Below are 14203 nucleotides of genomic sequence, written 5' to 3'. Positions count from 1 at the left end.
ATAAAGACAAGAATAGTGTGGAAAAACAATAAGATTTGATAAAATGCATAGTAAATGTAAATGTGAAAGTGGAGAGTTAAAAACAGTATTACAGGAAACAATTGTACAAACACAAAATATTGGACTAATAATCACTTTGAAAACGTGTAAAACTGTGGTTCAGTATTGGTTTTAAATGATTAATAACCATACAAAGTCCAAATATTAAAGGCCATGAAGCATACATTAAATGGAAGCCTTGAAGAACATGTTATGTGTTGCATGGATACTTGAAATGACATAGTTAAATCGGGTAATCTTTTGCAGCAGTCATCACGACGCAAAATATAAGTCAACATCATGCAACCGACTATGAAGCATCTGGTTCTTCCACGGAATCAATTTTTATTTTTAATACGCTGCTCATATTTTGCGTTGTGATGGCTGCTGCAAAACATTACCTGATTTAACTATGTGAGTTCATGTATCCATGCTGCACACATGTTCTTCAAGTCTTCCATTTAATGTTTGCTTCGTGGCATTTAATATTTGGACTTTGTATGATTATTAATCACTTACATTCAATATTGAACCACAGTTTTGCACGTTTTCAAGTGATTATTAGTCCAATATTTTGTGTTTGTATAGTTGTTTCATGTAATACTGTTTTTAACTCTTCATTTTCACATTTACATTTACTATACATTTTATCAAATCTTATTGTTTTTCCACACTATTCTTATTTTTACGCTCACAGTATCACTATGATATGTTTTTAGACCTGATGATGCCACTATTTGGCGAAAGTGCTTGTCACGTTTTAATTGCATAAATGACCTAATATAATTTATTTGTATCATTCTTTAGGTTAAATAAGACAGTTATTTGAAGGATTTTTACATTTATTTTATTTACTAGCCTGAAGTTTCAACTATTGACCAGATATTTTGTATTCGACAGATAATGGAGAAAAAATGGGAGTATAAGGGTACAGTGCATCAGTTATTCATAGGTTTCAAAAAGGCATATGACTCGGTTAAGAGAGAAGTTTTATATGATATTCTTATTGAATTTGGTATTCCCAAGAAACTAGTTCGATTAATTAAAATGTGTCTCAGTGAAACTTACAGCAGAGTTCGTATAGGTCAGTTTCTGTCAGATGCGTTTCCAATTCACTGCGGACTAAAGCAAGGAGATGCACTATCACCTTTACTTTTTAACTTTGCTCTAGAGTATGCCATTAGGAAAGTCCAGGATAACAGAGAGGGCTTGGAATTGAACGGGTTACATTAGCTGCTTGTCTATGCGGATGACGTGAATATGTTAGGAGAAAATCCACAAACAATTAGGGAAAACACGGGAATTTTACTGGAAGCAAGTAAAGAGATAGGTTTGGAAGTAAATCCCGAAAAGACAAAGTATATGATTATGTCTCGTGACCAGAATATTGTACGAAATGGAAATATAAAAATTGGAAATTTATCTTTTGAAGAGGTGGAGAAGTTCAAATATCTTGGAGTAACAGTAACAAATATAAATGATATTCGGGAGGAAATTAAACACTGAATAAATATGGGAAATGCCTGTTATTATTCGGTTGAGAAGCTTTTATCATCCAGTCTGCTGTCAAAAAATCTGAAAGTTAGAATTTATAAAACAGTTATATTACTGGTTGTTCTTTATGGTTGTGAAACTTGGACTCTCACTTTGAGAGAGGAACATAGGTTAAGGGTGTTTGAGAATAAGGTTCTTAGGAAAATATTTGGGGCTAAGCGGGATGAAGTTACAGGAGAATGGAGAAAGTTACACAACACAGAACTGCACGCATTGTATTCTTCACCTGACATAATTAGGAACATTAAATCCAGACGTTTGAGATGGGCAGGGCATGTAGCACGTATGGGCGAATCCAGAAATGCATATAGAGTGTTAGTTGGGAGGCCGGAGGGAAAAAGACGTTTGGGAAGGCCGAGACGTAGATGGAAGGATAATATTAAAATGGATTTGAGGGAGGTGGGATATGATGATAGAGACTGGATTAATCTTGCTCAGGATAGGGTCCAATGGCGGGCTTATGTGAGGGCGGCAATGAACCTCCGGGTTCCTTAAAAGCCAGTAAGTAAGTAAGTACTAGCCTGAAGTTTATTTACTTCGGCCTTCTCCACATTCTGTAAAATAGAGTCTGCATTTCAGGAATCAGATTTTTTAGTTATGAAATCGTACTTCTCTGAACAAATATACTTCTTCTCCAGGTGTGATACAGACATTGATGAATGTGTGTCTAATCCATGCCAGCATGGTGGGACGTGTATCAATGGATTGGGAAAATTTGAATGCAATTGCACAGATAAGTACACAGGCCCTCTTTGCGAGAACTTCAAACTCATCACATGTGAGGACTTGCCATGCATGAATGGATCCACATGCTCAAATGAAAAAAGTAAGTTGAGTAAGATGCATTTAATGTTAATGTAATTTATATAGCACTTCAAATAGCATTGTATTGTATTGTATTTATTTACATTCCATGGTATTCGTACATTGCTTCACAGCTAGAATATGGAACATGTGAACATGGAAATCTTAATAATACCATATTACAAAGTCTTAATTCATAGTCACAGTGTAGTAGAAATACACTGTGTCCCTCTTAAAACAGCTATAACTTAAATATCTACGCCAAAGAGAAATAAATTTAATGTACGTAGGTTTGGTAGTGCAGATCTTGCAATTTATGTAACAATGGTTGTCGTGGAGATTAAGAAATGAAGAAATTATAACAAACTTTTATTTCTGTGAAGCTAGAGCTATATGGAAGCTTGAGTAGTTTTTTTAAAGACAACTTTCCGAGACAATGGATTGGTAGAGGATCGAGATCATAGCTTGGCCACCAAGGTCACCAAATCTAATACCCTTGGACTTTTTCTTATGAGTATTCGTAAAGGATCAAGTGTATGAAACATCAGTGGTTGATCTCTATGATTTGAAGTGCAGAATCCGCATTGCGATTCAAAATGATGTCATTATTGATATGCTGAAGAATACCTAGATAAAGGTTGGCAACAAGCTTGACATCTGCCATGCCGAAGATTAAAATTGCAACTTTTAATGTATCAAAAAATGTTGTTTCAATTAAATATGTTTTTCATTAGAGCTATGAATTTTCATTTTACAGTTTGTTATTATTTATTCAATTCTCAATCTCCATGATAACCATTCTTACATAAATTGTAAGATATGGACTACAAAACCTAGGCACATTTATTTATCTTTGGCGTATATATTTTAAGTTACAGCCATTTCTTTTATTGGTGTTTTAAGCGGGACACAGTGTATATACAGAAGAGTTTTAAAATATACTAGTACAATACAAGGGTTAGTATTAATACTTAATATAAAACAGAAATATTTATGCAGCATTGTTGAATGTCGTAAATTCATCTACATAATAGAAGACGTGAGAAATTAGGTACTTCTTTAATTTTGTCCTAAATAATCTTAGTTTTGAGTTTGGCTTTTTATATCCATAGGGAGGCTATTAAAAATTTTTACTGCCATATAACGTACTCCTTTTTGATAGCACGATCAATATTATATATTCCTTCTTTCTTGGTAGGTGTGTCCAAACTGGTTACACAATATCTAAAGAGACTTGTGGAACAATGATTTATTCACAGCAGGAATGTAGACAATTTTGAAAATTTTGTTTGTTATAACTGACCTTTCGAATGTCGTATGGTTCTTTCTTATGCCAGAAACTGAGCGAGATATTTGATTCTCAATCATTTTTCCTTCTTTATTGTGTAAAGCCGTACATTTTTTATTTTTTCGTCTGAGCCATTGTTATTTAAACCCGTGCCACTTAGTACAGAGGCAAGCATGGTAGGCACCAGCCTATTGTTCCTTACTCTTGTCACCATAACAGAATGGTTGTTGAATTTATAGTTAAATTATAATGATATGAAGATGTAAAGAATTATAGTATGTACCGGGAATTATTTTATTAATACTGCAAACGTGTAAACTATAGGTTTTATTAAGTTAATAATCAATTACAAATTCGACTTCGGATTGCTGACCCTTGGGTCAAGATATATGCTTTCTATCCTAGTTGAGGACAATGTACCTTTAGGTGAAAAAATCCTACATATGAGCTTCCATTATATGAATTAATGCTTTGGCATATAAAGGATCTACAGAGCTATTATTATCATAAGTCCCAGAAAAGAGCGGCCGGCTGGCCATGCCCTGTGTGGTTTCTGCCGAGCGCATAACCATTTCTCTGGCGCTTCTCCAATATATAACAGTACTAACAATAAATGTTCAATAATTTGGACTTAACATGCTCACAGTCGTTGCTGAAAATGGCCCCGTTTCCCGCCACACACAACTGATATCTTCTGATAAACGAATGAACAACACTCTGAAGTTCCACATCATTGATAGCTTGGATTTCTTCTCGTATATAATCTTTTAGTTCATCTATAGAACGAGGATTTTTCCTATAAACCCTACTTTTTAGTGTTCCCTGTAAATGAAAGTCACAGGGTGTTTATATCTGGGCTTTGTGGAGGCCACAAATTAATACTGATTAGTCTTGTACCGAAAATACGCCTCAATTCCCTCATTGACACGGTAGCTGTATGAGCAGTGGCGGAATCTTATTGGAAATAAACTGACAATCGTTCCGTGTAAGAACATTACGTTTTCTGCTTAATTTTCGATTCTTCACTGAGCCTGTTTCTTTAAATCTTTTAGCGAGTCGTCTAATTGTTTTGGCATAAGGCACAGGTCTGTTTGGAAACTTTATTCGAAATTGTCGTCGTGTTTTCGCACACGACCTTCTGCCTTTTATGTACGTATTGTACATATACACACGTTCACACAATGAGAATTTGTTGCTAGGTCTTACTTAAATACACAATAATCACTAACCTATATACACTAACGTTGTACACTTGAAGAATTGAGAGTTTCATTACACAACTTCTAAGCACACTGAATGCCATATGGCTACTGGAAGTCGATTGCACAGGAGAAACGGTTAGCGCGCAGCGGAAACCACACAGGGCATAGCCGACTGGCCACTCTTTTCTGGAACGTATGATAATAATAGCTATGTATTTTGTTCGAGAACAAAGATGTTTAAGGGCAAAATTGCATGTTTCGATAGCTATTGCTTCGTTCTCAACTCTTGGTAGTAACTGTCACCCCAGTAATGATTGAGTAGGCCTCAGAAGGGGATTGAGAATATATGTCATGTCAGTTCATGATCTCACTAGCAACAGACAGAGTCCTATATGAAATGATCCCGTGTGCTTACTACAAACTGTAGTCACAGTAGTACGTCAGCCAACCAGCAGTGATATCCCCACACTACAGCCACTGTTTGCCTCTATGACTGCTCAGCACAATTCTGTCATGAATACGTTAGCAATATGAACTGTGGTGTTATCCTGCTGAAAATATGCCAAGAAAACATTCCGCATATGTTAATTCATCACACAAAAGTTCTAAAATGTAACTTACGTACCTAGCACTGTTGACCTCATGAAATCAAGCTTCATCAGATAAGAAAATCGATCTGGGATTTATTTCTCGACTATTAACATTTTCTAACATCTAGTTATAAACATGAAGTCTATTGCTGTGTGATGAATAATAATTAACATTATGCAGAATGCTTTATGGTGTATTTTCAGCAGGATAAGGTTACAGTAATGTGAGGGGTCTTACTGCTGGTCGGCTAATGTACCTCGCAATGTTTGCTGAGATCTCTGTAGTACAAGGTGCACAAATTGAAAATGGATATCAATGAAGTCAAAACTAGTTGAGAATGTCTAGGGCTAGTTTCACCAACAAAGATTAAATATACATCTTGATTACACAACATTTAACACTATATCACTTCGGAAAACGTATTATGTGTCTTTCTTGTGTTAAATTTTACACTACCTCGTTAACAGCAACAACCAGTTCTGAAGATAGCCGATAACAGGCTGAAACATATTAACGAGGTAATGTAAAATTTAACACAAGAAAGACACATAATACGTTTTCCGTAAAGATTAAATGTTTAATTTCGATTAAATTGCTCCTTAAAGCTAGATTTTCTCTTGTTTTTGTTTCACCATTTAAGTTTTGTGACGCTATCTGGATTAAGAGATTAATAACAGGATTAAAAATCAACTGCCCAATTCATTATGGTTTATCGAACTTAATTTAGATTTAGTTGTTTGTAATTATGAATTAAAATAATGTCTGAAATTTGTAATACTTAGTTTGATAGGCGAAGGAGTCTAGATTTATTGTTGTGATTGATAAGCAAGAGAAGTTTTATTTTCAAACTAGCCAGCCTCAACAACTATTTACTTAAAGTAAATTCTATTTAAACAAAAGAACACGTCAATTTAGATATGAAGGGGGAAGTTTAAAACAAATATTTATTACTTATTAATAGAGCCAAAGGCAAAATGCCTTTTTTAAACTGAATGTATGTATGAAAGACCTATTAGAGATAAACACGTTTCCACACATTTGGGGATGATAGGCTCAATTTTTATTTTGCCTTTTTTGCCTATTTTAGCTCCCATTGCCTATTTTAAGGTTAAATGCCTTTTTTTTAGCCTTTTTACGTCGTTATTGTACCTTTTCTATATTTTTAATGCATTTAAAATAAACCACACATAAATTATATATATAAAAAAACAGAACGGTTGTACAAATTAAAAATATATATTCACCTCACACAAATATTTGCTGAGAATCTTATTCTCCAGCAATACATATGTTTCCAAGAAATCGTAAACTTTTCTCCCTTACCGATTCCATCTTTTATGTCACTTAACAAAGATTTTTTAACAGTGTAACCCTCAGTGCTCAGGTCACTTCGGGGTTACCAGCGAAAGAAAGGGGATGAGAGAAGTATTGAAAGTAAGTCTCCAAGTCCCGTTGCTATTGTTGCTTGCATGCACAAGTTACGCATACTTTGAAGTCTCTAATCTCTTCTCACACTCCTCTTTTTGAGACAATACACAGTCGGTTTTTCCCGATCTCTGAAAGAAAGTAGAGACAGTCCTTCTGAAATAAGTTGTTTTAAGTTTGCTCCAATCACTTCAGTAGCAGTAGAAAGATCTTTTTCCACCATAAAAAACGTTCTCTTTGACAGGCGGCTCACGATGACAGTTGACATGTAACTTGTTGTGACATGTAACCAAGGAAAGTGGGTACCTTATACCATATGAGATAGTTTATTAAGTATTTGTCTATTTTTTGTCTGTTTCCATGAATAATAAATGCCTATTTCACTGCCTATTTTTATTATTTTTAGTGCCTATTTGCTGCCTATTTTAACCAAAATAAATGCCTAAACATCTGGGCTCTACTTATTAGGTTTTCAGCTCCAGCCACCCCCCCTCCCCCCATTTTGCAATTTCGAATGACTCTCCCTACCGTATGATAATATTTCACTTTAAAGGTGGGATAAGCCCTCATCTACCCACGCTAAAAATAAAGCGGATTCCCATTTACAAGTAGGGTAAAAAATTGTAAAGGAACCAGACAGTCATGTCTAACAATAAGCGAGAAGCTTCTATAGATTATTTCTGACTACTGCCTGTCCTGTATTATGGCTTTTGATTCAATAAATATGACTGCATTATGTACCCCTGAAGTGCAGGATATTGAGTAACCTGATATATTGTGTTATTCTGCAGATACTAAGACTGGTGACAACTTTACGTGCCTATGCCAGGAAGGCTTTGTAGGACGCCTTTGCAGCCAGGCATATTGCATAGACGAACCTTGCAAGAATGGTGCTGTATGTGAGCTGACTGGCATTGTAAGTACTTCTAACTTTGACAGAGCAGCCAAATTCATATCTTGACAAAGCGAGTATTTCATTCATAGACTATCCAGTGTGTTATTATTGTTATCAGAGATCTCATTACAGCATGTCTAATAGTCCTCGCATCATCAAAATAATAACCTTCTACTGGTGCTTTGGATTTGAAACAAAAAATCACAGGATACTGAAACCGATGGATCCAACAGAACAGACAATTCAGCTGACCAACAACTCCCAAACAATACAAGCCCTATGAGTTGTCATGCAACAGGAACCAACAGCCCTCATCTTTTTTATTATTTTGTGTGTGTGCGTGCATGCGTCTTCTTTCTCTACAGCTCCACATCTTTCAAGATGTTCCATGTTTATTTCTTCATTGACGTTGCATAGGGTACAAGAAGGTGTACCTGTTGAATATTCCTATTCTGTGAACAGTGAAACCTCTCCTTATGGACACCCCCCAAGATACGGACACTCCTATATATGGACAGATTTTTATGTCCCAACTGAAATAACATAGAAATAATGATAAATTAAACTCTCCTTTATGGACACTCTCATGGCCAGTTTTTCCAAGTAATGTTTAATTTGGCTTAACAAATGTTAAATTAACAGCTGGTTTATTTTTAACGTTTTGTTAAGATATTTTCCATTTTTCCAACATAATTTTGTTTAAAATAACAAACACTTAACTTTAATTGTCGTTAATACTATTCTAACTACTCAACAGCAGTTGGTAATGACAACTTCTTATTGGCTGATATTATTATTTAAATTCTGTACTATGGAGTAAGTCATGAAACATGTGTAAAATCGTAACCTATTACAGTAGCCATGATTCATACAGTACAGAGAATTGATAAATGAAAGTTGCATTGACTGCTATTGAATAATAATTATTATTATGTATGGTTACATTTTATAATGCTAAATATGAATTTCTGTTTAGAAAAATCTCAGCATTATGACCACCAGGTGACAATAATTACACGAATGTGTGTGTAGTCAACTGTACAGAAAACCCCGAGGAGAATTCCGTATCATATAAAATTCTCTAATTTAGGTTCATGTATAAATTATATGTAATTTCGTCCTAAAGAAGCAATTGCTGCTGAAACATTTTATTATTTACTCACTGCGTATTTTGAAGCACTATTGACATCGGCTATAGTTGAAGAGCTAGTAACATAAAATCTAGAGTTAATAGTAGCTAGTGAATTGAAACAAGTGGCCTATTTCAACTAGGTAACATACAACTGAGTTTTATTTTAAGACATGAAAGTGATTATTATAACTACATACCGGTACCTAAGAAATATTAGTAAATTAATACATAATGTGCATTCAAACATAACAAAACTTAATTGGTATATTAACTTTCATTTATTAGAATTATATTATAGCTAGCGATAAGATATGTTTGCACTGCCTTTAAAACAGAAGCGAAAGAGCTGGATTCTTGGAATTTATAATCGTTTTCTTTCCGGTGGAAATTTAATTTTCCAGCAGGATAATCACCCCGCGCACACCGCCATAAACGTTCAAAGACGGTTCACGGAAAAGCATGAAAAAGAGGATTGACAAATATCGAGACATCCCTCCTCAAAATCCAGATCAGTTCTGGGATCAAGTTCTGGTTACCTGGGAAGATTTCGCTAAGGATCAGAACTATTTCCGCGATCTGGTGGACTCAATGCCCCGAAAATGCCAGGCAGTGATAGACGCCGATGGCATGTGGACAATGTATTAGATCCACATGTGTATTCTTTTATTTTTCTTTAATTTGTTTGTTTATCTTTGTTTTATTTCGGGAAGAAAATTGATCTCCCAAGAGTTTTTTAAATTCTCCTAGTGGAACCAGAGTTGCGAAATAATAAGTTCCACTACACAAAATTATAAAAATGAAGAAAGGTAACATGTATAAAAATTAGTTACGTTAAAAAAAAAAAGTTATCGCCGAGAACTGAACACGGGCCCCTGGGATAGCAAGCCAACACGCTACTGACTACTCCATCTGGGTACCATGACATAACCAGCGCGACGAGGCACATATAGCTGTTAGGCTTGAAGTCTACGGACACAGCTCACATACAAACGTAATCGTGTAAATATTTCAATGTTCAGTACTAGGTAATGTTTCATTTGGACTGATTTACTGAAGCTTGGTGAAACGGTCCCTTACTCTAAACATTCCTCAAAGAGAAACATAACATGTTACTTTCACAACTTTTGTCTGAACAGCTGTGGTGTTATCCACCATGTTTAACTGTTTGTTAAATGAGTTAACGGCCTGAAATCCTACATTTAAAGTTAACAAACGGTTAAGAATCTGTTAAGCCAAACTGGTGTTGAACAAATGGAAAAACTGTATTTAACAAACTGTTGAAGGTTTAACAGTTGTTAAGTCTTCTAACAATACTTGGACAAACCGGCCATCAGACACGGACACGGACAGCTGTTTCACAGTCCTGAAGCTTAATTTACCTCCTGACTGCGGACAGAACTTGGATTTCAAGACCTAATGTGTTACAAAAATGGAAAATTTAGTTTTGAGACCTGTACATAAATTTCTTAACATAAAACATAACATAAGGGTCTCGTAGGCTACCACTAGTCCAGTCGCCTACCCCTTGTTAGCTGGAAACGGGTGGATAAACAAAGTCATAAAATTTAACCTGTCTGATTGATCCAAGGTTTCCGCGATCGTGAAATTGTATTCGACACATGATGGGGTTAGTAGGATTATTCTCTTCACTTCAATCAGTTGTTCTGTTTGGAGAGACATGGCACCTGAACATAAAGGTTAAGTTGAAAACTGTAAATTACAGTACTGCATAACTGTAGACCTAGAATAAAATTGCATGGTATAGTACTGTATTTTCCTTTTTCAGTTTTATCTACTGTAGTTCAGAGTTGCAAAGAATTTACTGTAGTACAGTAGACTGTATTTAGAATTAAACTACAGTAATACATTTCATTTAAAGCGTGAAGGGATACATAATGCATATTATAAATTTACTGTTAGATTGGGGAGCCTCCTTCCCAATAAAGGACACCTCCCAGATGCGGATAGATTGTTACGTCCCTTCGATATCCGTAAATGAGAGGCTTCACCGTAGATGGTTTGATAAACAGCCATGACCTGTCACCAATCTAAATAAAGCGACAGCAGATTTTCGTGGTGCTTGTGAAATTTTTCCAGGATTTATTAATATTATTTCCCATGATTTGCCTTTAATATTTGTCCCCTATTTCTTTTTTCTGGATTAAATGAAATTTATTGTGGATGATTTTTTTATAGAATAGAAAGAAAATGGCTTTGTTTCTTTATAATTGTTGTACCTCTTCTTGCCAGAACATTTGCTATTTCGTTTCCTTATATATTACAATTATATATTATTACAATGTGATCTTTTAATGATACTGATGATCTTTTTTAAATTAATCAAATGATTTATTATTGGATTAATTAATATTAATTAGGTTGGTTAGCATCGATGGAATTAATAATAGTGATATAATATTTGGCAAGATGAGATTGAGGATTCACCATAAGATTAAGTGCACTCAGCTCTTTATCACCCATCACAACATCATCAGAGAATTACATTTTCAATCATTTTAGTATTGGATAATAATTCATAAGTACAAGACTGCAGTCCATTTGCTTAGTGCAGCAATCAGAAATGAGTTTTGAAAACCAATGCTACAATACTTAATATTAGTCCAAATCGTTATGGATGAGAAGAGTAAACAGAATCATGTGACAAGTCCACTGCTTTAATGATGTCTCACACATTAATTCTTCTGTCTACTGTGATGATTTCGTTCACATGTTCTGTTTTGATACCATTACTGAGGCTAGCTTAATTCATCCTTTAGTAAATATTGGCACCATTTTCGAATCATCTGAACTGACATCACAACATTAACATACATCTCCAAGAACCTATTATGAATTTTACTCTCTGATAAACCAGATACCTGCTTGTACAGAAAACTATTCTCACCTCTTCTTTAGACTATATCTCTAACATAACAATCTCCATGCTGTTATTTCGAGTAAAAAGCGCATACTCACTGCAGATCCTCTTCAGGGGGAGGCTAACTTTTAGTATAAAAATTCGCAGCTCTAAGTAACCTTGTCTCAATTTAGCAGAAATAAGAAACTTACAGTTGGGACGGTCGTTCTGTGCCGGTGTGCTTGGTTACTTGAGCAACAGAGTGAGTTTATAGAAACACGTGACTTACCGCCTCGGCTGGGATCTGCAGCGTGTAGTGACATCACCATGCGCAGTTGGTTCCAGGATGTGCGATGAACGGCGCATTCCACTCACAGTTGTCCAGTATCACTTATCACATCACACGTGTTATCATAATAAATACAAACTGATTATAAACATAACATGATATCCATGGTTCAATTATATAGCAATGAAGAGAAACAGACGCAATCAATATATCTAATCATCAGACAAACTTTCGATACCAGATATATCACCACCATTGTCGTCGTGATTTTCGTTATGATCATCATCTTCATCGTCGTCGCTTTCACTACTGCTGTCTCCGCCCGTAATTATGAAGCTTTCAATTACATTTTCCATAATTCCTTCCTGTTCAATATATTCATCTTCGATTTTTTCAATATGTTCACATACTTTTTCCCATTTTTCTACACTGATGTCATCAATCCGTTGTTGGCACAATTTCATCACTTGCTCTAATTTAAAAGTTGTGTTTTGACCGGCTATCCACTGCCTGATATCTGCCCAAATCAATTCCAATGGATTTAGCTCAGGTGAATACGGCAGCAATCTGAGTACACAATGTCCATTCATAGCTAAGAGATTGTCAATCACGTAAGTTTTATGAAGTGGCTTATGTGTTTTAATGAGCCTGTAAAGCTCCACTTTCAGCATATTTTCCTGAAACTGCACATTGTTTCTTCTAAGCCAGTCCTGCATATCACTTTTCTTTGAATTACTTGAGGGAGCTTTATGCAACTGCACGTTATGGTAAGGTGCGTTATCTATTATAAAAACAGATCTAGGGGGCAAATTCGGAATCAACTTTTCCGTTATCCACTTCTGGTAATTGTTGGCATTCATTTCATGATGGTAGTCTCCAGTTTTCCTGTTCGATTTAAACATCAGAAATGCGCCAGGTACAAAACCCGCTCGACCCCCTGCATGAACAATAATAAGCCTAGGTCCTTTCGAAATAGGCGCCAGTAAACCTGAGGTTTTGTCATCACTCCAATTTGTTGGTCTTGTATGCGTGCTATGAATATACGTTTCATCCTCGTATATTAGAGGCCTACCTTCTTCTCTGTATTTCTTTATTGCGCGTAAATATGATATGCGCTGTTCTCGAATATCATGCCTTTCCTGTAATACCGCTTTATTATTTCTTGTCTTCTTCCATTTAAACCCCATATCACGTAAAATGATCTTTAAACTTGTACTACCCCCGTTAAAGTTTATGGCATCTTTTAGTTTAGGTAGCAGTTTACTGACAGTGGGCACTGTTTTGTCATTTATATAAAAATTATAAATTGTCTGTCGTATAACTCTTTTATCAAAATCATCAACATCTGTGATGAGTTTCGGTACACGATGAACTTTACCGGGCGTTCCAAAAGAGGTCCCTTCTTCCTCACACTGTTTCCCTTCTTTAATTATCTTTCTTATTATTCTTTCGGGCACTTTAGTTGCTGCACTCACTCGTTCTTGCACCTTTTTCAGCGGTATTAAAAAGTCTCCAGAAGCTGCTTCACTCTTCATGAAAGAATGTATATTGTTCACAACTTCCCGAGTTTGGCTATGCAGTGTTTTTGCGCCAAGTTTAGACTGAATAGGAGGCATTTTAATCTACACAAACGCACACAACTGCAATTTGCCACGATAATAAATAAACAATATGAATATGAACTAACTAAACTAACAAACAGCAATTATCACGCACGTGGCAGGACGACGTTACACAGCCAAGGCTTTCTGCGAGACTGGCCACTTGCCATATTCTGCGCATGCGCGAGAGTGTAGGCTCACTGGCTAGCTACCACATGATTCTCACTGACACAGAACGAACGTCCCAACTGTACTTAATGAACATCCATCATACATTATATTAACCAGTCTGTTTGAAGGATGTTAATAAAATGAGTTGATATCGTCATTTTAGGCACCAGTTTGTAAGTGTTCACCAGGCTACACAGGGAAGTTCTGTGAAGAAGACATCGATGAATGTGCAATAGGACCAGACAGAATTTCTCCTTGTCAGAATGGAGGCAGCTGTACCGATGGCATAAACATCTACAAGTGTAACTGTTCATCCACAGGTATGTGCTTTATGTGTCATATTGAAAGGGAGTTT

General features: G+C 35.7%; 1 protein-coding gene across 5 annotated transcripts in view; it reads left to right on the top strand.

Annotated features, from left to right (window-relative positions):
• Nucleotides 1-14203, top strand: part of crb (cell polarity complex component crumbs) — a 390522-nt gene that overhangs the window by 356125 nt on the left and 20194 nt on the right. For all 5 annotated transcript variants that reach the window (XM_069839830.1, XM_069839829.1, XM_069839831.1 and 2 more), the window contains 3 exons: nucleotides 2232-2419; nucleotides 7695-7819; nucleotides 14012-14168. In XM_069839830.1, the coding sequence (XP_069695931.1) occupies nucleotides 2232-2419; nucleotides 7695-7819; nucleotides 14012-14168 (470 nt within the window). The remainder of the gene's footprint in view (nucleotides 1-2231; nucleotides 2420-7694; nucleotides 7820-14011; nucleotides 14169-14203) is intronic.

This window comes from Periplaneta americana, chromosome 11 (assembly GCF_040183065.1).
Source record: "Periplaneta americana isolate PAMFEO1 chromosome 11, P.americana_PAMFEO1_priV1, whole genome shotgun sequence".
Classification (NCBI taxonomy): Eukaryota; Metazoa; Arthropoda; class Insecta; order Blattodea; family Blattidae; genus Periplaneta; species Periplaneta americana.
This window is presented reverse-complemented; position numbering and strand designations above follow the sequence as displayed.